The sequence below is a fragment of the Mustela lutreola genome, chromosome X (assembly GCF_030435805.1).
Source record: "Mustela lutreola isolate mMusLut2 chromosome X, mMusLut2.pri, whole genome shotgun sequence".
In the NCBI taxonomy this organism is placed as follows: domain Eukaryota; kingdom Metazoa; phylum Chordata; class Mammalia; order Carnivora; family Mustelidae; genus Mustela; species Mustela lutreola.
Window position 1 is genome coordinate 99082960 of NC_081308.1, and position 27715 is coordinate 99110674.

The 27715-nt window shown below is 41.0% G+C and overlaps 1 protein-coding gene across 1 annotated transcript; it reads left to right on the plus strand.

Annotated features, from left to right (window-relative positions):
• Positions 1–327: 327 nt before the first annotated feature.
• On the plus strand, positions 328–27715 carry LUZP4 (leucine zipper protein 4). Its single transcript, XM_059156830.1, is given in 7 exon segments — positions 328–418; positions 22448–22579; positions 24136–24251; positions 24504–24840; positions 25412–25577; positions 25739–25849; positions 27661–27715. Coding segments are annotated over 7 exon segments (1008 nt in total).

Genomic DNA, 27715 nt, shown 5'->3' on the forward strand with positions numbered 1-27715 from the left:
AATGATTTTTTCTTTGTTATGAAAGGAGAAGGTCAAGAAGTCACAGAAGAAAAAAAGTTGCAACTGACTGAGTGGCAGATGCACACAAGAGACAGTTTCCAGAAAGCGCGGGAAAGAAATGGGCGTGTCTTTTTTTTTTTTTTTTTTAATGAGCCAAGTTCCTGATAGGACTTCTGTGGAGGGGTAACTGCTAAGCTCCACCCCCTGAGCCTCAGCAACAGTGAAGGGAAAGACTGTGATTGGGTGACAAGTTTAGCCGAAACCTAGGAAGTACTGAGGGTGCGTGATATAGAAACTTACCTCAGAGCTGGGTGCAGTTACGCTGAGATGGCTTCGCTTTCCAACCCAACTGTTTCTGGAAAAGTGCTGAAAGAACCCAACAATGGGGGAAAGATGACCTATCTAGATATGTCTCTAGGTATGTAGACCCCAGACTCCAGCCCCCGCTAGTCTGGGCTCACTGGCTTTGAATAGCCGACCTCGGTTTAAGGCAGGCTGAAGTGGCCCCATAAGGCATATGCTCCTGGGCAGCGAGGCTTGCGCTCTGTGTACTACTCCTGCCCCAACGTGGATAAAGTCCAGGCCAGCTTAGATCCTACCCTTCCTTTCTGCTCCCATATTCCTATGACTCCTCTTAGGTGGGAAACGGGCGAAAGCTGACAGGAATTGTGTGAGGCATAAGGATTGCTGCCAAGGTTTAGGCTGAGGGAAATAAAAAGCCAGCGATCTCCATATATTTTATTCTCCTAAGCATTGATAGCAAGCTACCCACCCAGTTAAAGCGTGGGGCCACAAGCTCCTCGAAATCACTCTTTGAATCTAAGAGCCTGTCACAAACGACTGTTTTCCAAGGGCTAGTTTATAAAGAGTGAAAGCGGGCAGCAAGACTGGGCAAAGAGGGGGGTTTATTTGCTTGCTTGCTTGTTGATTGGTGCTTATACACCTTAAACCAACTTTCCCCTACCCTGGAACCCTCTAATCTCTTAACCTCAGACCTCTTCGGGACTATCACCCACTTTGGAAGTGGGAAGTGGGCGGGGGATGGGAGGGAAGACTTCATAAATGTGGGAGAAGGATCAACGCTGGGAGGCTGACTTTTAAAATGGCGGGGGATGGGGTGGAGTGGGGATGGGAGGGCAGGAGAGCGGGGAAAGAGAAAACTTTAACAGAGCTGAAAGGCAAGGGCCTTAGAAATGAGAAGGAGAGGAGGAAGGAGTGCTGAACTTCGAATGGGAAGAGCAGCGTAAAGAGATTTCATTTTGAGTTGAGGGTTGGAGAGCTGAGCAGGGAAGGTTGAACTTAGAAATGGCGGAAGGATCTGTTGGTGGGGGTAGGATTAGAGATGCGAGAGTAGGAGCTGGAAGCCGGGGAAGGAGAGTGTGCCATAAAAATGAGGTGAGTAAGGACATGGAGGATGTACCTTATTATGGGAAGGGAGAGTCATGAGGGTGGAGAAGAGCGAGATAGGCAAATATTAGGCATGGGAGGAGCAGAGCAGATGGGGAGATTTGAAGATGAATGGGAAAGAGTTGGAGAAGAGGGAGGCAGACTTCCAAAAATAAGAGGGAAAGCAGACTGAGCAGAGTGGACCTTAGCGAGGAGTGAGGAGTAAGGAAAGCTGACAGTAGACGTGGGGTTGAAGAGGAGCAAGACCAAAGACCCTAGAAATAGAAGGAGTAGAGTAGGGATGGAAGACCCTAGAAGTGGGAGGCTGGAGAGCAGTGAGGGTGGAACTTTGGAATGGAAGGGCGCAGAGCTGGGAAAGTTGACCTTAGAAGTGGGGAAGGAGGATAGACTTTAGAAATGAGGAGGAAGGGGCCCCTGAGTGGCTCAGTGGGTTAAAGCTTCTGCCTTCAGCTCAGGTCATGATCGCTGGGTCGTGGGATCGAGCCCCGCATCGCATCGGGTTCCCTGCTCAGCAGGGAGCCTGCTTCTCCCCTCCCCCCTCCTCCACGCCTCTCTGCCTGCTTGTGATCACTGTCTGTTACATAAATTTAAAACAAACCAAAAAAAAAAAAAAAATGAGGAGGAAGGAGCAGGGGTTGTGATATAAAATATGAGATAGGGAGCAGCTGTGAAGGTAATCAGTAGAAATGGGAAGAGAGAGGAACCGAAGAGTGGACCTTAGGAATGAGAGTGAATGAGCAGACAGGGAGGGCAGACTTCAGAAAGGAGCTGAGAAGTGCAGTCAGGGAAGATCTTGTAAATGTCGAGGAGCAGGTAGAGTGGACCTTACAAATGTGGTCTGAGGGAGTGGACTTATGAAATGAAAGAGGGTTATCTGCCTTTTTATTATTGTAATATATATATATGGAATGCTAGACCTTTCTCAAGTATACAATTTACAAATATTTTCTTCTGTATTGTGGGATGGCTTTTTACTTTCTTGATAGTGTCCTTTGAAGCACAAGAGTTTTTCCTTTTGATGAAGTACAATTTATTTTTTTCTTTTATTGTTCATGATTTGGTATTCTAGCTAAGAAATGATGAAGATTTACCCCTGTTGACTTCTAGGAGTTTTCTAGTATTGGCTTTTACATTTATATCTTTGATCCATTTTGAGTTAATTTTTTCCAAATGGTGTGAGTTAAGATCCAACTTCATTCTTTTGTATGTGAATATCCAGTTGTTCCAACATCATTTGTTAAAAAAAACAAAACAAAACTATGGTTTCCCCTATTGAAGGGTCTCGGTAGAATTGCTTTCTTAACTTCATTTTTGGATAGTTCATTGCTAGTATATAGAAACAGGATTGATTTTTGTGTGTGGATCTTCTAGCTCACAACCTTGTCAAGCTTGTTTATTAGCTCTAATTTGTGTGTGTGTGTGTATCTTTATGATTCTCTTTATATAAGATCATGGCAACTGAGAATATAGATATTTTCACTTCTTTCTTTCAAATCTGGTTTCCTTTTCTTTCTTCTTCTTCTTCTTTTTTTTTTTTAATATTTTATTTATTTATTTGACGGAGAGAGAGAGATCACATGTAAACAGAGAGGCAGGCAGAGAGAGAGTGGGGAAGCAGGCACCTTGCTGAGCAGAGAGCCCGATGTGGGGCTCGATCCCAGGACCCTGAGATCATGACCTGAGCTGAAGGCAGAGGCTTAACTCACTGAGCCACCCAGGCGCCCCTTTTTCTTTCTTTTTCTGGACTAATTCTCCTGGCTAGAATTTCCAGTGAAATGTTCAATATGTGTGGTAAGAGTGGGCATCCTTGACTTCTTTCTGATCTTACGGGGAAGGCTTTTGTCTTCCCTATGAATCATCATTATAGCTGTGGGTTTTCCTAGATGCTTTTTATAAGGTTGAGGAAGTTTCCTACCCTACCCTGTCACCTCTGTGGGGGAATGGCCCCGAAGAGCACCTAAGAGATTTTCTTGTTTCTTTTTTCTTTTTCTTTAATGTGTTTGTAACAATCTATTTCACGATGGGTAACAATAGGCCTTACTATTCTAAGACGTAAGCCTTGTGGATTCCAGGCTGTGGCTTGCCCTCCACCTCAGGCTCCAACATGAATTCTGAAGTATTTTGTGACATTAAAGTGACTTTTAAAAAATAATAATTGGGGGCGCCTAGGTGGCTCAGTCATTAAGCATCTGCCTTTGACTCAGGTTATGATCCCAGGGTCCTGGGATCAAGCCCCTTATCAGACTCCTTGCTCAGTGGGGAACCTGCTTCTCCCTTTCCCACTTCCCCTGCTCGTGTTTCCTCTCTCATTGTCTCTCCCTGCCAAATAAATAAATGGAATCTTTAAAAATAAATAAATAAATAAAAACCTTACTTTAAAAAAAAAAGATTAAAAATTAGTATTTGGTGACTGGGCAGGATTGGGACTAAAGTGAGGCAAGTGAGGAACTTGCCAAGGGTGCAAAATTTAAGAAGGCAATAAAAATTCAATGGTTAAGGGACGCTTGGGTGGCTCAGTGGGTAAGCATCGAACTCTTGGTTTCAGCTCAGGTCATGATCACATGGGTCCTGAGATCAAGCCCTGAGTACAGTGAGTCTTCTTGAAGAGTCTCTCCCTCTGCCCTCCACCTCCACTCTCTCTCTCTAAAATAAATAAGTAAATTTTTAAAAAAATTTGATGGTTGAGATAATTTGTTTGTTTTTTTGTTTGTTTGTTTTAAGGAGCCCAGTGTGGGGCTTGAAGTCACAACCCCAAGGGATGCCTGGGTGGCTCAACTGGTTAAGCATCTGTCTTTGGCTCAGGTTATGATCCCAGGGTCCTAGGATCGAGCCCTGCATTGGACTCCCTACTCAGTGGAGAGCCCGCTTCTCCTTCTGCCCCTCCCCTGTTCATGATTTCTCTCTCAAATAAATAAATAAAATCTAAAAAAAAAAGAACTCACAACCTGGAGATCAATACCTGAGCAGAGATCAAGAGTTAGTCACTTACTGACTGAGCCACCCAAGAGCCCCAAGATAATATATGTATTTTTTTTTAAAGATTTTATTTATTTATTTGACAGAGAGGAATCACAAGTAGATGGAGAGGCAGGCAGAGAGAGAGAGAGGGAAGCAGGCTCCCTGCTGAGCAGAGAGCCCGATGCGGGACTCGATCCCAGCACCCTGAGATCATGACCTGAGCCGAAGGCAGCGGCTCAACCCACTGAGCCACCCAGGCGCCCCAGATAATATATGTATTTTTAAGATTTTTATTGTTTATTTTATTTTAGAGGGAGAGAGCAGGAAGAGGGGCAGAGGGAAAGGGAGAGAATCCTGAGCAGAGTCCATGCTGAGTGCAGAGCCAGATGTGGAACCCAATCTCATGACCTGAGATCACGACCTGAGCTGAAATCAAAAGTCAGAGGCTTAACCAACTAGGCCACCTGGGCGTACCCTGAGATAATATCTTTAATGAAATATTTTTTTAAAGATCTAAAGGATAAACTAAAGCCCTCTGGCTGGTCACATGTTTTTGTAAATAAGGGAAAAGGGTGAAGCAAATTTGGCCATGTTGTATGTGCACGGGGTCTGATCTGGTTTTTGTTGTTGATATTTTTTTCATCAGGGATTGTTCTTGCATTGATTTTTATTTTAAAAAATATTGTGTTGGGGTGCCTGGGTTGCTCAGTGGATTAAAGCCTCTGCCTTTGGCTCAGGTCATGATCCCAGGGTCCTGGAATCGAGCCCCGCATTGGCCTCCCTGCTCGGCAGGAGGCCTGCTTCTCCCTCTCCCACTTCCCCTGTTGCGTTCCCTCTCTCACTGTGTCTCTCTCTGTTAAATAAATAAATAAAATATTTTAAAAAAAGTAAAGAAAGGCCCTTCCAGTTTGAAGCCAAGAAAAATACATCATAAAGGACAAATACATGTTGCTTCTGTGAGTTGATGAGAAATCCATACTCTTCCAGTAAATTTCCCCATGACCTTATTAAAGTGAAAATATTACTTTTAACAATGCATGTTTGTCTTTGGATAACTACACATGTACATATGAAAAGCAATTTTATGTTTACTTATGTCATTTATGTATAAGTTTATATTATTTATGTAATTTATATTGAATGCAAGATACTTATTACTTCCATTTTTAGAAAAGATTTTATTTATTTTTACAAGAAAGAGAGTAAGAGAGAGAGCACACAAGCAAGCAGGGGGAGTGGCAGGCAGAAGGATGGGGAGAACCAGGCTCCCTGCAGAGCAGGTAGCCCAATGCTGCAGGGGCTTGATCCCAGGACCATGACCTGAGCAAAAGGCAGACACTTAAGAAAATGAGCCACCCAGGTGCCCTCTGCAAATTTATTTTTGTTCTTGTCCCTAGTAAACATTTTCAGAAGGTATTACAGTGCTTTATTAGAAATAAAAGGCAAAAATATGGGGCACTTGGGTGACTCAGTTGGTGGAGCATATGAATCTTAATCTCAGGGTGTTAAGTTTGAGCCCCACACTGGATATAGAGATTACTTAAAAATAAAATATTAAAAAAAAAAGAAATAAAAGGCAAAAGTAAAACCAAAATTGGAACTGGCAATTGCAAGAACTTAGTGGGAACCCTACCTCTGTCTTTACCACTTCTGTTTAAAGGAGACTAAGCCCAAAGTACTGTAGTCTGAGAGAAAAACATCCCTTTCTCAGTGTAGTCAATCATGGATCCATAAATATTTATAAAACATCTACTCTGTATTAAGCACTGTGCTGGGTACTTGGTACACTGATAGATAAACAGTGGCTTCTTCTCAAGCTGATCATAATCCAGTTGGGGAGGCAGCTAAGTAAACATGTGCAATTATATGTTGTTTTCAGTGTTCTGGAAGTATGCATAGTCAGAAATTGAGAGGAAACTAAGTCACATTTTTTTGAGGCTTCTGGTATTTCACATATTTAAAGAATGATAGAACAATGTTTACAAAAATCGGGATATATTTTTAACGTTCACAGATAATAAAATAGTGATTTCAACACCTTCTAAAATACAAAACAATATAATTGTGCTTTTTACAAGAAAATTGGTTCTATGACTTATATCAAAATTTGATTATATGGTACCTCAAGCTGGATGATCTATTGTTACTTAAAGTTTATTTATTTAAGAAATCTCAGCACCCAACATGGGACTCAAACTCACAATCCAGAGATCAAGAGTCGGACGCTCTTCCAGCTGAGCCAGCCAGGTGCCCTGGGTGATCTATTTAATTTATTTAATTTTATTTATTTATTTATTTGGGAGAGAGAGAAAAAGATTGGGAGGACAAGTGTAAGGAAGAGCAGAGGGAGAAGTAAACTCCCTGTGGAGCAGGGAGCCCAACAGGAACTTGATCCCAGGCCCCTGGTATCATGACCTGAGCAGAAGGCAGATGCTTAACCCACTGAGCCACCCAGGCACCCCTTGGGTGATCCATTTTAAACTGTTTGAGGAAAGTTGTGTTTCCTTAATCCTCACGGCGTTTTTCTGACACAAATCTTACTTAGGTCAAGAATTCAAATTTGAGGGATACTTGGATTGAGCCCCACATCAGGATCCCTTTGCTCAGCAGGGAAGCTGCTTCTCCCCCTGCCTTTTCTCTTGGCTTGTGCTCTTGCTCATAAGCTGTGCCTCAAATAAATAAGTAAAAAATCTTAAAAAAAAAAAAAAAAGAATTAAAATTGAGGGTCTTTGGGCCTGAACCAAATGGTTCTTGAGAGACTGGCTAGGTAGTCTCCAGATGGAGTCAGTGGAGAATATCATCACAGACAGTACGCAGGAATATAGCACCATGTCTCTGTAATGACGTCATATCCTGAGAACTAAGGGAAAGGACGTGAAAATCTGGAAGGTTGATTATTATGTTAAAGATACCTTCCGGGGGCCCTTGGGTGGCTCAGTCAGTTAAGTGGCTGCCTTCACCTGGGGTCATGAACCCAGGGTCCTGGGATCGAGCCCTGCATCAGGCTCCCTGCTCAGTGGTCAACCTGCTTTTCCCTCTCTGCTCTGTTGCTTCCCCTGCTTGTGCTCTCTCACTCTCTCTCAAATAAATAAAATCTTAAAGAAAAAAAAAAAGACACCTTCTTCGTAACCTCATAGACTATGCTGAAAAGGTCTTTTCATACCTTATCTAGGTCTAAAAGCCATTTGTTTTCTTGTCTCTGTGGATGGGCTGAGCAGCAATTGGATTTCATCTCTAAATCGTAGCTGATAAGATCTTTGATTTCTACATGTATAATGTATATTCTTGTGCAATTTCATCATTATAATGCAACAAATGAAATGGTGGTCTCTTGGAGTTATGAAGTCCAGGGGTTAAAATAATGTATAATTGAAACTTTAAAAATAATTGTTTTTCTTTCTTTCTTTTTAAGATTTTATTTATTCATTTGAGAGACAGAGAGAGCACAAGCAGGGGGAGAGGCAGAGGGAGAGGAGAAATAGGCTCCCCGCTGAGCAGGGAGCCCGATGATGGGGGGCTTGAACCCAGTACTTGGAGATCATGACCTGAGCTAAGTGACTGAGCTACCCAGGCACCCCTTCTTAATAGAATTTCAGAGCTGCACGGACACTATATGGACTCTCTTGTCCCTAAAGTCAAATAAGAAACCATTTAGAAAAAGAATTAAAAGAATGTCATTGTTCAATTTATTGATACTTTCACTGAGTCACTGAGGCTTTACCAGAGGTTTTTGTTTATTTGTTGTTGTTGTCTTTTTTTTTTTTTTTTAGTCTCATAGTACATTTCTGTATTGGGGCATAGATGCATTTTCCTAATACCATTTTTCTTCCAATTATATCTCAATTTGAACATTGGTTAATTTAATATGAAGTATTTATGAAATTGCACTAGGTTTATTTCTAGAAAATCCAGCATAGGGTGGACGTTCAAGATTAAAAACTAAAATGTATTTCTTCTCTCCTTTTTGAATCGGAAGTACTTTTCAGATTAAAATTTCCTATTCGCTTTCATCACAGTTTGTATCTTAGATACTCATATTTGCATCATGCAATAGTTTAGGCAGGTACTATGCCATACAAGCCTGTCCTGAGGTGACACCACATCGGTGTCAAGTGCGAAGAGAAATGGAATAGTTAGCATTTGGCAAGAGGTGAGATAAAAGATCTGTATTATATAAAGCTTTTCTACTTGATTGGGAGCCATGCACAGTTGCACTTCGGAATATACCAAACACATTTGCTTTTAAAGATGTAATGTTATATTTAAATACGCGTAGCATTTACCTTTTCTTTGACTACCTTCCTTTTGTAGCCTAAGCAGCTTTCCAGCTTTTGCTAAAACAAGTTGCCTTTAAAATGTGGTCTTAGTCTCTAAACATAGTCAAATGAAATTAAAATTATTGGATCACAGAAAAGAAGGCAGTTTCCTTTCAAATGGCTGTGCAGTGATAATATCAGTTCTCTATTATTTTTAAAAGTTTTTATTTGTTTAAGTAATCTCTATACCTGTCGTGAGGTTCAAAGTCACGATCTTGTGATTAAGAGTCATGCATTCCTCTGACTGAGCCATCCAGAGGTCCCCTCTCTATTATTTAAAAAGCACTGGGGCACCTGGATAGCTCAGTCGGCTAAACATCTGCCTTTGGCTCAGGTCATGATCTCAGAGTCTTGGGATCGAGCCTCACATCAGGTTCTCGGCTCAGCAGGGAGTCTGCTTCTCCCTCTCCCTCTCCCTCTGTGCTCTCTCTCTCTCAAATAAATGAAATCTTAAAAAAAAAAAACAAAAACAAAAGCATTGATAACTTTCCTGATTTCAGATAACACCTAGCATATTGCCAAGCACATAGAATGCTCTCAGTAAGTGCTTATTATTTGACAGATTGAGACGGCACTGCTTGAAGTTCTGTGGGGTTCTCCCCTCACCCTCATCCATAACTCTCACTACATGTGCCTTAGTTCCTATCCCTTACTGTACATTCAGATACTGATACCCAAGGCCGGCCTGTCTGTCTGTCTTTCTTTCTCTCTCTCTCTCTCTCTCTTTCTTTCTTTCTTTTTAATATTTCTTTATTTACTTGAGAGAGAGAGAAAAAACACATGAGTGGGGAGAGGGGCATGGGGAGAGGAAAAGAAATTTCAGCAGACTCCCTGCTAAGTGTGAAGCCCGACACCAGGCTGGATGCCAGGCTCCATCCTAGGTTCCATCCCAAGCTCCATCCCACAACCCTGAGATCATGACCTGAGCCAAAGCCGGGTGCTTAACTGACTGAGCCACCCAGGTGTTTTGATACTCAAAGCTTTTCATCATCTCCCTTGTCTATCTAACCTCTCCCCCGTAACTCTCCAGCACTAATCTTCCATTCTAGCCAAGCTTATCTTCTCCCTGAACATACTGTATTAATTCCTGGCTCCAAGCCTTTTCTTGCGTTGTTTCTCTTTTCCAGTGTTGGGGTCTTTCCCCTCTTTCAGGTCCTATCCTTCTTACCTGTCTCTGCCACAAAGATGTTCCAGCTGTTCCAGTCCACAGTAGTCTGTCTTTTCTCTGCAGACTTGGAGTATTCTGTCTCTGTGTTATTCAGTTGGTATTTAATCATATATAGGCCATTCCCAGCTGGCAAAGTGTTGTGCTCCAGTACCTCATTTGTATGCCATTTGTTGGATGCAGAAAGAATTTCCCGTAGAAATAATAATATAAAGGGTGAGTGGGATTCTAGGGCAGTGCACAGAAGTCTATTCAGGACTATTCGGGTTGCAACAACTGTTTATCATATGTTATGCAATAATGTTTTTCAGAGTGAAACTGAGAATTCTAGGAAGACCACTCCCTTACTATAGTTCTAAGAACATCTCTCTCTTTTTTTAAAGATTTTATTTATTTATTTGAGAGAGAGAGAGTGAGAGAGAGAGAGCATGAGAGGGGAGAGCATCAGAGGGAGAAGCAGACTCCCTGCTGAGCAGGGAGTCTGATGTGGGACTCGATCCGGGGACCCCAGGATCATGACCTGAACTGAAGGCAGTTGCTTAACCAGCTGAGCCACCCAGGTGCCCCTAAGAACATCTCTTAATGGGTTCTTCTCCCTTCTCAATAGAGCCTCATTTGCTTGGTGGCTTGAGGAGTTATCTTTGGTAAATGGTGGATCAGGGAGAATAGTGTGAACTCTGGGGAAGAGCTTTGTGCTTGCAAGCTGATGAGTAGAAGAGGCTGACTCTGTGGAGACCCCTCCCGTTGCATCTGAGGTGAATGGGGAGAGGACTTCTTTTTTTTTTTTTTTTTTTTTTTTTTTTTTTTTTTTTTTTTTTAAAGATTTTATTTATTTATTTGACAGAGGGAGATCACAAGTAGGCAGAGAGGCAGGCAGAGAGAGAGAGGAGGAAGCAGGCTCCCCGCTGAGCAGAGAGCCCGATGCGGGACTCGATCCCAGGACCCTGAGATCATGACCTGAGCCGAAGGCAGCGGCTTAACCCACTGAGCCACCCAGGCGCCCCGGGGAGAGGACTTCTTGTTTCTCTTTTACATTTCCCCCTGGCGCTACCTTAGGATAAACTTTGATCTCTACCTGCTTAGACTATTGTCATCCTTCTGCCTACCTCAAAATAATTAGTTTTCTTTCTTTTCTTTTCTTTTTTTTTTTTACAGATTTTTATTTATTAATTTGTGAGGGAGAGAGAGCACATGAGCAGGGGTTAGGAGCAGAGGGAGAAGCAGGCTCCCAGCTGAGCAAGGAGCCAGGACCCGGGGATCATAACCTGAGCCAAAAGCAGATGTTTAACCGACTGAGCCACCCAGACGCCCCTAGTTTTCCTTTTTGTCATCGGACATTATTCTACAATTTACTACTGATCATAAATGGCTATTTCCCAAACCATCAATTCACCATAATTTCACTTATATTCTCTTTGAAGTTCTTCATTGACTCACAGGGTTGCTGGGCAGTTTGGGCTCAACATCAGACTTCCTTGGAAGACTCTTAAAAAACAAATACTTGAGTCCCATTCTAGTACTACTGAGTCATAATCTTGCATAGGGACCTCTGTATTTTAAAATAAATCTCTCCAGGTGATTCTGATGCATAGTCAGGGTACAGAACTACCTGAACTATAGGATACAAAAAATGTTGAAAAATCTTAGCATTGGGGTGAGTGGGTGGCTCAGTCAGTTGGGCTTCTGCCTCAGGCTCAGGTCATAATCCCAGGGTCCTGGGATCAAATCCCATATGGGGCTACTTGCACGGTGCAGAGCCTGCTTCTTCCTCTGCCTCTGCCTGCCCATTCCCTTGCTTGTGTTCTCTCTCTCTGTCAAAAAATAAATAAAATCTTAAAAAGAAAAGAAAAGAAAAGAAAAATCTTAGCATGACTTTATTTTTTTTAACTGTAATCTTTTTGTTTATTTTTAAATCAACTTATAATGTATTATTAGCTCCAGGGGTACAGGAGCTAATGTGAATCGTCAGGCTTACACACTTCATAGCACTCACCATAGCACATACCCTCCCCAATGTCCATAACCCAACCACCCTCTCCATACTCCCCTCCCCCTGGGAACCCCCAGTTTGCTTTGTGAGATTAAGAGTCTCTTATGGTTTGTCTCCCTCCTGATCCCATCTCGTTTTATTTTTCTCCTTCCCTATCCCCAAACCCCTCACTTTGCCTCTCAAATTCCTCATATCAGGGAGATCTTATGATAATTGTCTTTCACTGATTGACATATTTTGCTCAGTGTAATACCCTCCAGTTCCATCCACGTCATTGCAAATGGCAAGATTTCATTTCTTTTGATGGCTGCATAGTATTCCATTGTATATCTATACCACATCTTCTCTATCCTTCATCTGTTGATGGACATCTAGGATCTTTCCATAGTTTGGCTATTGTGGACATTTCTGCTATAAACATTCGGGTGCACGTGCCCCTTCAGAGCACCACGTTTGTATCTTTAGGGTAAATACCCAGAAGTGCAATTGCTGGGTTGTAAGGTAGCTCTATTTTCAACTTTTTGAGGAACCTCCATGCTGTTTTCCAAAGTAGCTGCACCAGCTTGCATTTCCACCAACAGTGTAGGAGGGTTCCCCTTTCTCCACATCCTCACCAGCATCTGTCCTTTCCTGATTAGTTAATTTTAGCCACTCTGACTGGTGTGAGATGGCATCTCATTGTGGTTTTGATTAGTGTTTCCCTGAAGCTCAGTGATGTGGAGCACTTTTTCATGTTTCTGTTGGCCATCTGGATGTCTTTTCAGAAATGTTTGTTTATGTCTTCTGCCCATTTCTTGATGGGATTATTTGTTCTTTGGGTGTCAAGTTGGATAAGTTCTTTATAGATTTTGAATACTAGTCCTTTATCTAATATGTCATTTGCAAATATCTTCTCCCATTCTGTCAGTTGCCTTTCGGTTTTGTTGACTGTTTCTTTTGCTGTGCAAAAGCTTTTGTTCTTGATGAAGTCTAAATACTTCATTTTTGCCCTTGCTTCCCTTGCCTTGGTGATGTTTCTAGGAAGAAATTGTTGTGGTTGAGGTCAAAGAAGTTGCTGCCTGTGTTCTCCTCAAGGATTTTGATGGATTCCTTTCTCACATTGAGGTCTTTCATCCATTTTGAGTCTATTTTGTGTGTGGTATAAGGAAATGGTCCAGTTTTCATTTTTCTGCATGTGGCTGTCCAACTTTCCCAGCACCATTTGTTGAAGAGAGTGTCTTTTTTCCATGGGACATTCTTTCCTGTGTTGTCGAAGATTAGTTGACCATAGAGTTGAGGGTCTATTTCTGGGCTCTCTATTCTGTTCCATTGATCCAAATGTCTGTTTTTGTGCCAGTACCATACTGTCCTGATGATGAAAACTTTGTAATAGAACTTGAAGTCTGGAATTGTGATGCCACCAACTTTGGCTTTATTTTTCAACACTCCTCTGGCTATTCGAGGTCCATTCTGGTTCCATATATATTTTAGGATTATTTGTTCCATTTCTTTGAAAAAAAAAATAGATGGTATTTTGATAGGGATTGCATTATATGTGTAGATTGCTTTAGGTAGCATAGACATTTTCCCAATATTTTTTCTTCCAATCCATGAGCATCGAACATTTTTCTATGTATTTCTATGTATTTTTCTTTGTGTCTTCCTCAATTTCTTTCATGAGTACTTTATAGTTTTCTGAGTACAGATTCTTCCCCTCTTTGGTTAGGTTCATTCCTAGGCATCTTCTGGTTTTGGATATAATTGTAAATGGGATTGACTTTCTTCTCTTTCTTCTGTCTTGTTGGTGTATAGAAATGCAACTGATTTCTGTGTATTGATCTTTATATCCTGACACTTTACTGAATTCCTGTACAAGTTCTAGCAGATTTAGAGTGGGTTCTTTTGGGTTTTCCACATAAAGTATCATATCATCTGCAAAGAATGATAGTTTGACTTCTTCTTTGCCGATTTGAATGCCTTGAATTTCTTTTTGTTGTCTGATTGCTGAGACTAGGACTTCCAGTACCATGTTCAATAGCGTGGTGATAATGGACATCCCTGCCATGTTCCTGACCTTAGCGGAAAAGCTCTCAGTTTTTCTCCATTGAGAATGATATTTACTGTGGGTTTTTCATAGATTGCTTTGATGATATTGAGTTATTTACCCTCTATCCCTACACTTTGAAGTGTTTTGATCAAGAAAGGATGCTGTACTTTGTCAAATGCTTTTTCAGCATCTATTGAGAGTATCATGTGGTTCTTGTTCTTTTATTAATGTATTGTATCACATTGATTGATTTGCAGATGTTGAACCAACCTTGTAGCCCTGGAATAAATCCCACTTGATCATGGTGAATAATCTTTTTAATGTACTGTTGGATCCTATTGGCTAGTATTTTGGTGAGAATTTTTGCATCTGTGTTTATCAAGGATATTGGTTTGTAATTCTCCTTTGATGGAGTCTTTGGTTTTGGGATCAAGGTAATGCTGGCCTCATAAAATGAGTTTGGAAGTTTTCATTCCATTTCTATTTTTTGGAACAGTTTTGGGAGAATATGTATTAATTCTTTTGTAAATGTTTGGTAGAATTTCCCTGGGAAGCTGTCTGGCCCTGGGCTTCTGTTTGTTGGGAGATTTTTTTTTTAAGAGATTTTATTTATTTATTTGATACACAGAGAGAGATCACAAGTAGGCAGAGAGGCAGGCAGGCAGAGAGAGAGGGGAGAAGCAGATTCCCTGCTGAGCAGAGAGCCCAATGTGGGCCTCGATCTCAGGACCCTAAGATCATGACCTGAGCTGAAGGCAGAGACTTAATCCACTGAGCCGCCCAGGCACCCCTGTTGGGAGATTTTTGATGACTGTTTCAATCTCCTTACTGGTTATGGGTCTGTTCAGGTTTTCTATTTTTCCTGGTTCTGTTTTGGTTGTTTATATGTCTCAAGGAATGCATCCATTTCTTCCAGATTGTCAAATTTGCGGGCATATAGTTGCTCATAATATGTTCTTGTAATTGTTTCTATTTCTTTGGTGTTGGTTGTAATCTCTCCTCTTTAATTCTTTCAAAGAACCAGCTCCTAGTTTCATTGATGTGTTCTACTGGTTTTTTTTTTTTTTTTTTTTTGGTTTCTATTTCATTGATTTCTGCTCTGATCTTTATTATTTCTCTCCTCCTGCTGGGTTTAGGTTTTTTTTGCTATTCTTTCTCCAGCTCCTTTAAGTGTAGGGTTAGGTTGTGTATTTGAGACCTTTCTTATTTCTTGAGAAAGGCTTGTATTGCTATATATTTTCCTCTCAGGACTGTCTTTGCTGTGTCCCACAGATTTTGAACAGTTGTGTTTTCCTTATCATTTGTTTCCACGATTTTTTTTCAATTTTTAAATTTCCTGATTGATCCATTCATTCTCTAGCCTCTGTGTATTTGGGTTCTTTCCAGCTTTCCTCTTGTGATTGAGTTTTAGCTTCAGAGCATTGTGCTCTGAAAATAATGCAGGGAATGATCCCAATCTTTTGGTACCGATTGAGACCTGATTTGTGATCTAGGATGTGATCTATTCTGGAGAATGTTCCATGTGCACTAGAGAAGATTGTGTATTCTGTTGCTTAAGGATGGAACGTTCTGAATATATCTGTGATGTCCATCTGGTCCAGTGTGTCATTTAAGGCCTCTATTTCTTTGCTGATCTTTTGCTTGGATGATCTCTCTGTTTCAGTGAGGGGAGTGTTAAAGTCCCTTACTATTACTGTATTATTGTCGATGTGTTACTTTGATTTTATTATTAATTGGTTTATATAGTTGGCTGCTCCCATGTTAGGGGCATAGATATTTATAATTGTTAGATCTTCTTGTTGGACAGATCCTTTGAGTATGATATAGTGTTCTTCCTCATCTCTTATTATAGTCTTTGGCTTAAAATCTAATTTATCTGATATAAAGATTGCTACCCCAGCTTTCTTTTGATGTCCATTAGCATGGTAAATGGGTTTATACCCACTCACTTTAAATCTGGAGGTGTTTTTGGGTCTAAAATGAGTTTCTTGTAGACAGCATATTGATGGGTCTTATTTTTTATTTTTATTTTATTTTACTTTATTTTACTTATGACTATAAGCATGAAAATTAAAAAAAAATTTCTAAAAAAAAGGAATTGTTAATATAAGTTGGTTGGGAAAAGAAAGTGGGGAGAATTTTCTCAGGCTGGAGAATAGAACAAAGCCCTGTGCTAAATTAAGGATATACTTTGATCTATTAGAAGAAATTGTATCCCAAAAATTTTTTAGAAGAAAAAATCCTATATGTATTCAAAAAATAAAGTTAGTTACAATGAAGGATAAAATATGACTAAAATAATGAAGGTTTAAATAGATTTTTAAAGAAAGATATTGTTACGATACACTAGTTAAAAAACATTAAGAGGAAAGATGAGGGGTGCCTGGCTTGCTCAGTGGGTTAAAGCCTCTGCCTTCGGCTCTGGTCGTGATCCCAAGGACCTGGGATGGAGCCCCGCATCGGGTCTCTGCTCTGCAGGGAGCCTGCTTCCCTTCCTCTCTCTGCTTTAAATTTAAAAATATTTAAATTAAAAAATTTTAATTAACTTCGCAAGACTAAAGAATCATGGGGAGAGAGCCATGAATTCCATGCTTTGCTTCCCCCTCCTCTGGAATTCTGCTGTTCTCCTTGATCAGTGAGCTTGGTCTTGGCTGGTTGTTCTTGCTGATCTTCTGCAGGAGGGATCTGTTGTAGTGATTCTCAGATGTCTTTGCCTGAGGTGGAATTGCACCGCTCTTGCCAGGAGCCGAGCTAAGTAATCTGCTCAGGTTCCCTCCCAGGAGCTTTTGTTCTCTGAACACTTTCCATAAAGCTCTGGAGGACAGGAATGAAAATGGCGGCCTCTTAGTCTCCTGCCTGGAGGAGCCGAGAGCTCGGGGTCCCACTCCTCCATGCACCCTTAGAAAAAAGCACTTAATCATTCCCGTCTCTCTGGTCTCTGGCCGAGCTCTGAGCTCACCTGGCCTATGACCAAGGGTTTCTGTCTCGGGCACACAGTCCCATTTGGAGTCTCCAAACCCAGCAGATTCCTGCCTCCAGAGAAGGAAGGTGAGTCTCCCCAAATCTGCCACTTGTGGGGTCCCTGCTCAAAGAGCAGTGGTCTCACTGTGCCGCGGATTACAGTTTAAGGTATCCCCGAGCTGAGAGCTCACTCTTTGGCTCCATCTCTGTAGCTGGCTTCCCTGCTCTGATATTGTGAGCTCTGTTACACTGAGACAGCCCTGATCCTTCTGTGACCCCACTGGACCTGAGACCACGCTGTCCCCGTGAGGACTCCACCCCCGCTTAGCTTCCAGAGCAATGTCCCTCAGTGGAGCAGACTTTTAAAAGTTCCAATTTTGTGCTCCATTGCTCCACTGCTTGCCAGCCTCCCCTCGCCCCCCCCCCCCGTCTATCTTTGGATTCACTTCTTCGCACATCCTACCTTTCAGAAAACGGTCGATTTTCTGTTTCTAGAATTGCTGCTCTTCTCTTCGATCGCCTGTTTGATTTAACTCTCTAGCTGAACTCCTGTGACCTGATGTCATCTCAGTCTGCTACTCCTCCACCATCTTGACTCCTCTCCCTCTCAGCATGACTTTAAAAACCTTTGTGTTGAGCAGATCTCTGTTCTAATTCCAGTTCTGCCAATAGCTAACCTTGGGCACATTGTTTCCTCTCTCTGGGCCACAATTTTCTCATTTATAAAATAAAGGATAATTGCTTTTCCACTCAGTTGTTTCCATTGCAGTTTCAAGTTGATTCTGGACTTCTTTTTACCTTTATATTTTAGTGAATGTGGTCTTTTAGTCATATTTCAGGAAAGCTGATGTAGGAGGCAGTTTTGGGGGGTTTTTTTGGATGCAGTTTATTTTATTCTTTTTAAAATATTATTTATTTTGAAATATATAGAGAGAGCATGCGCACAAGCAAGGGGAGGGCTAGAGGAAGAAGCAAACTCCTTGCTGAGCAGGGAGCCTGATGTGGGACTGGATCCCCAGTCCCTGGGATCATGACCTGAGCAGAAGGCAGATGCTTAACTGAGTCACCCAGGCACCGTAGGGGGCAGTTTAAATGAAACATACATGTGGGTGATTATTTTCAAGCCTAAAACATACTGATGATGTCCTTTTCAGCTTTTAAGCAGTTTCATTTATGTGTGTTATAGATTGTCAGAACAAATTCCTGCTATGTTCTGTCTGTGTTTCCTGCATTCTACTTTGGTGTGCTTGTCTTCCCTTGCACGAGTGAGCCCTTTGACATGAAGTTTAATTGTGGGAAAATATAACAAAAATGGAAAAATACCAAAGCCAAAGTTGAATTTCCTATTAGTTAAGTGAATTTTTTAAAAAAAGATTTTATTTATTTATTTGAGAGAGATAAATAGAGAGATAAACAGAGAGAGAGAAATCACAAGTAGGCAGAGAGGGAGGGGGAAGCAGGCTCCCTGCTGAGCAGAGAGCCCTATGTAGGGCCCGATCCCAGGACCCTGAGATCATGACCTGAGCTGAAGGCAGACGCTTAATCTACTGAGCCACCCAGGCGCCCCTAGTTAAGTGAATTTTATATAGCAGCTATGAGCTTGGTCATTAAACCCGAACCCATATTACAGCACTGCTGATATTTTAAAGATTTGTTTATTTTGGGGAAGGGGAGGAGAGAGATAAAATGCAAATGAGAGAAAGGGCATAGGGATAGAATCTTTAACCAGACTTCCCACTGACAGTGGAGCTCAAGGGACATGGGGCTTGATTTCATGACCCATGAGATCAAGAGTGAGATGCTTAAGGCACTGAGCCACCCAGGTGCCCCAGGGCTGCTGATATTTTAAAGAAAAGCCTGTATTATCACTTATGAAGCTAAATTGGTGAAAGCAGTGACTATTTTTATGAAAATGTAAATGTCAGTGCCATCACAAAAGACTTAAGGTCATAGGGACACCTGGGTGGCTCAGTTGGTTAAGCAGCTGCCTTCGGCTCAGGTCATGATCCCAGAGTCCTGGGATCGAGTCCCACATCGGATTCCTTGCTTGGCAGGGAGCCTGCTTCTCCCTCTGCCTCTGCCTGCCACTCTGCCTGCCTGTGCTCGCTCCAAATGTAACAAAAAAAAAAAAAAAAAAAAAAAAGACTTAAGGTCATAAACAGCCTTGGATAAGGCTAAATAGGTGAGAAAATAATGTATTTTTCACCCAGAGAGTCTCCTGTTTGTAGATTTGGATGGATATCATAGTTTATTTTTACCTTCTCTCTTCTAGAATAATTACTCTAAGTGAAAATATCTTGATGCTGTTGACCACATAACAGATATAAAACCTATACCTATTTGTTGAATGTGAACAATGACGGTTAATCTCTGCAAAGCCTGTTTGGAAATGGCAATTCTTATTTAAAAAAAAAAAAATCTTGCCTGAAATGTACAACATTTTGCTTCCTATTGTACTCCACTGTTCACTAATTTTTCCCCTGGTCATTTGTTCATTCATAGTACTAGGGAGTTGTATGATATTTGGGTTGGGTCAGATTGTGATGGGAAAATGCTTCCATGTACTAATATATTCAAAAGGAAAGGATTAAAAAAATCCTGTGGCATTAATGTGGCACTGTCAGAGTGACACTAAGACTGAAGTCTTTATAATGTTATCTATAAGCACAAAGTAAACTGATACAGATTTGCTTATGGGAGAGGAGGAAGCTTGGTATTTCTAGAGCCATGTTATATATATTTCCCTCATGAATTAAAAAGGCTTATGTGAGTTGCAGGGTGATTGGTTGGAAAGACCAATCGACTTCAGTCCTATTGTGCAAATGTGGCCACTGCCCAGAGTCTCACCATAGCTATCCCATGGCACTCTATGGTTCCCAACAAGCCTGAGAAAGGTTGTAAAGGGGACAGGACAAAATGAGTGCTCAAATAACTGTGTTAGAAGTAGCCTTATACTACCTGAGTGCTAAACTTGATGTGTAATTAATTGGAAACAGAATTGAAAGGAGAATGCTATTTTAATAAGAATATTAATTCAAATGGAGGTTACTAGCCTAGGTGCTGCTCTCCTCATTCTTGGGGTAGCCAAGAGGTTTTTTTGTTTGTTTTGTTTTTAAGATTTTATTTATTTGAGAGAGAGAGAATGTATAAGCAGAAGGGAGGGGCATAGGGAGGGAGAAGCAGACTCCCTGATGAGCAAGGAGCCAGAAACCAACTCCAACTCCAACTCCAACTCAGTGCTCTATCCCAGGACCCTGGGATCATGACCTGAGTTGATACCAGATGCTTAACTGACTGACTCAGACCATGATCCTGGGGTCCTGGGATTGAGTCCCAAGTCAGGCTCACTGCTCCATAGGGGGGCCCCACTTCTCCTCTCCCTCTGCCTGCTGCTCTCCCTGCTTGTACTCTGCCTTTCTCTGTGTCAAATAAATAAATAAATAAATAAAATCTTCAAAAAGAAAAAAAAGAAAAAGTCATGTAAGTCTATTTCCTTCTTTAAAAAGTGAGGATAATCTCTGCTGCCCTTTAAGGGTGGGGGTGCACTACCTCAGATATATGAGACCCTTGATAAACATCTATTCATTTATTTTCTCATTTATTGAGTGTCACACATATGCCGGTACTATGCCAAGAGCTTTTATATGGAAACGCTTTATAAACTTTCAAATACTATCCAACTTAAAGGTGTTCTTAGGAACCCACCTGGTTTATCCATTCAGCCGTCCCTGCAACAAGGTACTGGGTTGATGTTTCTCAATTGTAGCTGTGTCTTGCATTAGCCCAAGACATTTTCCAAATTACTTAATCCTCATGGGATTCTAAGACGGAGCTTGCCTTATTTTGGGTGACTCAGAAGTGAGGAAAATGAAGTCACTGAAAATTGTCCGTGAGGACCACAGGACGGACTGGTCCCGGAGCACTCCCTCATGGCTTCATGGCCTTATGAAACCATTGACTCAGGGAGGATCTTGCTCCTCATTCTCCTCTCTGAGGTTTTGCTCTCCTATTTCAGAAGTCACGCATCTCACCCACAAGTCTGCTTGGCCATCATTTCAGGGCTGACGAGGAGGAGGGGTTGGAGCTTAAAAAACCTTCACTGTCCCAGCACCCAGCAGCACCTGGGCTAGTGACCCTCCCCTTAAACATGATATTCTTATTAAAATAGCATTTTCCTTTCAATTCTTTTTCAAATTCATTATACAAAATAACATCCTGAAAGATGTTCTTATTATACAGTAATCAGAACTCTCTTATACTGTAATGAGGAAGAACCCTGTATAGAGATTTGTACAGATTTTAAACATCAAATACAGGGGAAGGAATAGAGGGGAAAAATGAGAAGGTAACACAATGCAGAAGGAATACAAAGAACAGAATGTTAAAGGCTATGTCTTTGCAAGATGTTATAACCATTGGCTGCCAACAGGCAGAAAGAACAAAGGCTTAAAATGGGCTTGTCAGGAAATGGTACTCAACTGATTGAGATTTACCCTGACTTTCAGGTTTGAAGACACCAGCCATTTCAAGATTTTTGGAGAACCTGAGGCAGGACTAGTAAAAAGCAAAATAATGAAGGAATTAGTTAATCTCTGGTGTACAACTGTCTCCTCTTTTGTACCCTTCCCAGCTCCCCCTCTCTCTTCTAGTATTCCTAGCTCTTTCCAAATACCTAGCTTGTGCTTATCTTGAAGGGTCCCTTGACCTAAGTGAGCTTTCATCCATTGATAGAACATCCCACCGTTAAATCTTCCCATCCCAGATGTTAGGAGAGGTGTTTTAAAGTAGGTTGTACCTGTCTCTCATCTTTCAGTTCATGCCATGTAAGTGCTCTCTGCATGAGTACATGAAAACATGCCTGACTACGAAGTAAAGTCTGATTGCTTCCTGCTACTATACTAATCTTAACTTCCTTGCCTCTTTGGTATCTCCTCTGAATGTCCATCACCACTGCATCATCATCATAACTTTCTTGCAGTTCACAAAAATAAATTCAACTAATTGTCTAGCACTTAACGTTTCATCAGGAATGACACAATTGCTCTATGTTTCTCTGAAACTACAACATTTAGTAAAATCATCTATTTAAATGATTTCCCCTTTAGGCTACTTTACTCTGAAAGTATTTTATTTTATTTTATTCATTTATTTATTTAATTTTTGCGAGCGAGAGGGAGAGAGATCATGCACATGCAAGAGCATGAGCAGGGGGAGGAGCAGAGGGAGAGGGAAAAGCAGACTCCCTGCTGAGCAGGGAACCCCATGTTGGACTTGATCCCAGGACCCCAGGATCATGACCTGAGCTGAAGGCAGACATTTAACCGACCAAGCCACCAGATACCCTGAAAGTATTTTATTTTTTCAGGAATGAAGTTATTATAAATCTGTTTAACAGGAATCTTTCTCTTTATTGCTCTGGGGATCTAACCGTAAAATGTCTGCATTGTTTGGTCTTTGTTATGGTTTTACAAATTAATTATTATTATGCTGTTATCATTTTTCAGGGCTACCAATTTTTACAATGTTCTGAAATATGATGAGGTAGAATATAGATTATTCACTTGAGACATGCTGTAACTTGGCTTTTTCTATTGTCTTTGTTTTTCATGTGTTTCCTAATACAGATGACATTATAATCCTTAAAAAGTTAGAAAGTAAAAACACTGAATCAAAAAAGAATGGGACACAGAACCGTAAAAAAAAGAACCCAATTTCAAGACAGCGAGCAAATGCTCGTAGGCATCGCCGGCAAAGAGGTAAAGTATACAAAAAATCAAACAGCACAAAGAATCTGAAATATTTGTGAATAACTAGGTAAGCAAATTCGCAAACTTGGAATGTATTCGAAAGTTGCATTATGTTGCTAGTTTTATTTTTCTTGAAACTGTAGGCATTTAAGGTTGGTAAGTATTTATGCCATGACAAATGAAAACAATTTTAAAAATTTATATGTGTTTCTTCCATAAGGGAGAGCAGGATGAGAATGACAAATGTTTTATACCTGTTCACAAACCTGCCTGGTTGGTCCAGTTCCACCCTTAGGAGGCAACACAGGAGGTATAAGAGCATGGTTAATAATCTGGGCACCGGGATGCCTGGGTGGCTCAGTGGGTTAAAGCCTCTGCCTTCGGCTCAGGTCGTGATCCCAGGGTCCTGGGATCGAGTCCCGCATCGGGCTCTCTGCTCGGCAGGGAGCCTGCTTCCTCCTCTCTCTGCCTGCCTCTCTGCCTCCTTGTGATTTCTGTCTATCAAATAAATAAATAAATATTTAAAAAAAAATAATAATCTGGGCACCATGGCCTCTCCGTTTTGAAAAAACAAATACTGTACGGCAGAGTACAGAGCACGAAGAAAACCTTTTTTTGGTATTTCTAATCCGATGGGTCACTGCAGTCTGCATATTTTAACAACACTGTGCTGCAGACTGCCGTTGTAGAGAAGTCTTCCCAACAATTAAGGCTCTCCATGGTTTAGTCAGCTGGCCGGAATCATCTTGACAGTGTGCATTCTACTCCAAGTCCCTGCCAGTTGTGTATCCCCTGCCCCCTGCCCCAGCTTCATTATAGTCCTTGTTTGAATCCTTCATTGGCTTAGTGGGTTCTGAGAAAAGGAGAGATAGTGGTTATTATAGGAACAAAGCTGCTAGGAATGGTGAGGTGGCCTATTCTCATATTTCTTTTTTTAAAATTTATTTTAGAGAGATAGCACGCAGTCGGGGAGGAGTGGAGGGAGAGGGACAAGCAGAGTCTGCTCTGAGCACATAGCCCATTGTGGGGCTCGAGCCCACAACCCTGAGATCATGACCTGAGCCAAAACCAAGAGTCAGATGCTTAACCGGCTGAGCCACCCACATGCCCCTCCCCATTCTCATGTTTCTAACTAAACATAAATTTGATCTTTGTGGGCCTTTTGGAGATCCATCTTCTTTATTTCTTAAGCTATCTTTACACCCAAATCAAAGGAGACAACTGAGGCAAATATTCACATGATTAATACAAAGCAGACAGTTTTTCTCCATCTCTTTTCTTTCTAGTAGATAAAAGATATGCCCCAACTTTGTTGGCGTTTGAAAACAAATTTGAGGTATTGTATACAAAGAAGACTTCTTTATTAAGGTATGCGAATAGAAACAGTATGGCAAAGACTTCCCTAGAATTTGGTGAGACTCTCAGATGATATCAGACTAATGAAATGTCAAGTTTGCAAAACCCAGTGAATAGCCTTAAAGCAGTGAGATCACAGATAACACTGAGAGATATGTTGAATTTACTGACATATTCTGAAAAATACGGAAAATAATTATTTTTCAAAGGATACTCAAGATTCAGAAAGAACACTGAGGAAGGAAATGATACAAAACTGTACCAAGAACCTTCTGGATTCAAGCCTGGACAAAGCTCTTTAAACAAGCAGCCTGTAAATAAGCAGGTAAATAAACATTGAGAATTAACCGATATAAAAGATCCTAAATTCAATATAATTCTTAATATTAAGTAAGGATTATTTTAAATTCCTTGAGAGCAGAGGTTGTTTCTTAGTATTCCCTCCTGGTGCCTTGAACAGTTCTGAGAACTGTTTAGTTTATAAAAATAGGGGCAATGAAGTTCTAAAAAACATAGCCCATAGAAATGGCTTTGACAAAATATTATATTTGTTTTGCAAAATTGTGATTCTTTGCAGGAGAAGTGCAATGAAAATTCTAAGTCCCAAGCAGAGAGGAGTGGAAGCCAGTCAGAAGGGAACCAGAATCAATTGGAAGGATCTCAAGGCCAATCATCAAAAAATCGACATCATTCAGAGAGATCTCGTGGCCAGTCAGAGAGTTCTTGTGGCCGGTCAGAGAGTTCTCAGGGCCAGTCAGAAAGATCTCATGGCCAATCACAGAGTTCTCATGGCCAGTCAGAGAGATCTCCGGGCCAGTCAGAGAAATCTGGAGGCCAATCAGAGAGATCTCGTGGTCTGTCAGAGAGTTCTTGTGGCCAGTTGGAGAGATCTCCAGGCCAATCCGAGAGATCTCGTGGCCAGTCAGAGAGAGATCCAGACCAATCAGAGAGATCTCATGGTCAGGCTGAGAGTTCTTGTAGCCAGTCCAAGAGTTCTCATAGCCAGTCCAAGAGTTCTTGTAGCCAGTCCGAGAGTTCTCATAGCCAGTCCGAGAGTTCTTGTAGCCAGTCCAAGAGTTCTCATAGCCAGTCTGAGAGTTCTCGTGGCCAGTCTGAGAGATCTCTTGGCCAGTCTGAGAGATCTCATGGCCGTCCCAAGAGATCCCAGGGCCAATCAGAGAGATCTCGTGGTCAGTCAGAGAGATCTCGTGGTCAGTCAGAGAGATCTCGTGGCCAACCAGTGAGATCTTGTGGCCAACCAGAAAGGTCTCGTGGCCAACCAGAGAGATCTCGTGGCCAATTAGAGAGACCTCGTGGCCAATTAGAGAGACCTCATGGCCAGTCAGAGAGAGCTCATGCCCAAACAGAAAGATCTCGTGGCTACACAGAAAGATCTCGTGGCTACACAGAAAGATCTTGTGGCTATAGAGAGAGATCACGGGGCTGCCAAGAGAGATCTCATGGCTATAGAGAGAGATCTCACAGTTACCCAGGGAGATCTCGTGGCTACACAGAGAGATCTCGTGGCTACACAGAAAGATCTCATAGCCAATTAGAGAGATCTCGTGGCCACACAGAAAGATCTCATAGCCAATTAGAGAGATCTCATGGCCACACAGAAAGATCTCATGGTCACTCAGAAAGATCTTATGTTCCATCAGGGAGATCTCATGTCCTATCAGGGAGATCTCATGTCCTATCAGGGAGATCTCATATCCTATCAGGGAGATCTCATGTCTCATCAGGGAGATCTCATGTCTCATCAGAGAGATCTCATGCCCCATCAGGGAGATCTCATGTCCCATCAGGGAGATCTCATATCCTATCAGGAAGATCTTATGGCCAATCAGGGGGATATCGAGGACATTCATCAACAGAAAGAGTCAAAACATCACCCAAAACTGAGAGAGCTGATTTTGACAGGTAAAAACATAATAAATACTTAATCATTAGTACAATGTGTTGAGTAATGTGGAAATGTAAGGGCATGCTTCTTTTATAGATCTATATTTTAGTGACTAAATAGGTTTTTGTAACACACGTTGTATTGAGACTGAGATATTAATAGAATGGAGGTAACATATACATGGCATCAGTTATCTTTCAACTTGCTGACTACCTCTCCTATCATCCAGTTTTCCAGTGAGCCCTCATGAACTTGTTACATCTAGGTTGGCTTTCCCTGGTGGAGCCCCATTTACTCAGCCTTTCCTACTGAGCCTTCCCCACAATAAAAATATATTGACTCAGTGTCCCATTCCCTTTGAAACTTCCAGCTTGTTAGGCTAGCTAATCTAACAACAAACTGTGCTAGATTCGATAGTACATCTTCTCTGCTAATGAATTTCTGTGCTTCTTTCCTCTGTCTCCTTCCTAGAGAATATTCTGAGTTCTCAGCACACAAATGATCGTTGTATCTTTCGGCAGCTGAACTTTTCTGTTTTCTTCTAATCAGACCCTAGAAGAGCATGTTATTCTATGCATAGATCAACACTAACCTTCTGAATATATTTTGAATATATTGTGTATATTTACTGTTACTGGATAAAACTGTTAGGCTAGGTCTGTCTGCCCTGGGTGGGGCCTATGGTGGGGAAAGTAATTTAATAGTATTGCAAATTGGTTGAGTTTTAAAAACCACAAGACATCTTTATTATGATTAACTAGTTAATTGAGTAAAAGTTTATTTTTAGTTCAAAGTCCTCGGTAATTGCTTTCAGTTTGCATTGCCTATAAACTTCTAGTCAAGTATTCTATAACATATTAACAACTGCATGGAATTAATAGTTTTAGCTAAAAAATGATTTCCAAAATGTATGTGTGGGTTATTGTGTATATAGACAATGTCTGATGTAGGCACCATTTTAATGCTAAAGGCCCCATCATACTTATATTAACAGTATACAAATAATTTGCTATAAAAAATTAAAATTTAACACTGATGACACATAGTTAATATTTCTGCATTTCTCAGGGATTTTCATGTTTTACTTCATTTTATACAGTAATTTTTGTTTTTCAAATGGCATAATACTTCCCCTGAGGCCCAATGCCATATTTCTGTCATTTTACATTTTAAAATGCAATGAACAATTCTGTTCATTTTTTTCTCCTTTATCTTCTATCATTATGTTTTTTTGTAGTCTCAGCACAAATAAGTAGTACTTGATCAGTTAAGGTTGAAGTTATCAAATGCTGAACTATTATAGAAGAATAAAAGAATACATAAAGTACAGAAAATTAATATACTTTTATGATTGATCCCTTGGAGATGAATTCTTCTACTCCGTAATTTTGCATTCTCATACTATACATAAGTTGACCAATTAGGTGTAATAATACTCTTCAGATCTGAAGTTGGCTTCTCCACCCGGTAGAAAATAAAGACTTCAGTGATTTCATGCCCTCACACCAAATCTTCCTCTCAGGCCAGCTTCACCAGGAGCTAAAGACAAACCAGAAGTTCTCCGTACATTTCTGCCTTAAACAAGCCACCAATGTAGTAGCCCAGTGTGGTCTAAATAAAAGTAGTTGTGCAAATATCTGGAATAAAGAATGATAGCATATTCAGAATATTATTTATTTATGGAGATTTACAATAACTTTTTTCAATTTTGAAAAACCAATATGATTCTCAAAAACTAAACAGAATTTATTGTAAACAAGGTGTGGATTTGGGTGTTTCACACTCCAAAATACTGGATTTCAGCTTTTGCTCCTTTTTCCTGATACAGTAATGATATCCAGAGACAGATGCCTGCCTTGGCCAGGAAAGTGGTGTGTAAATAG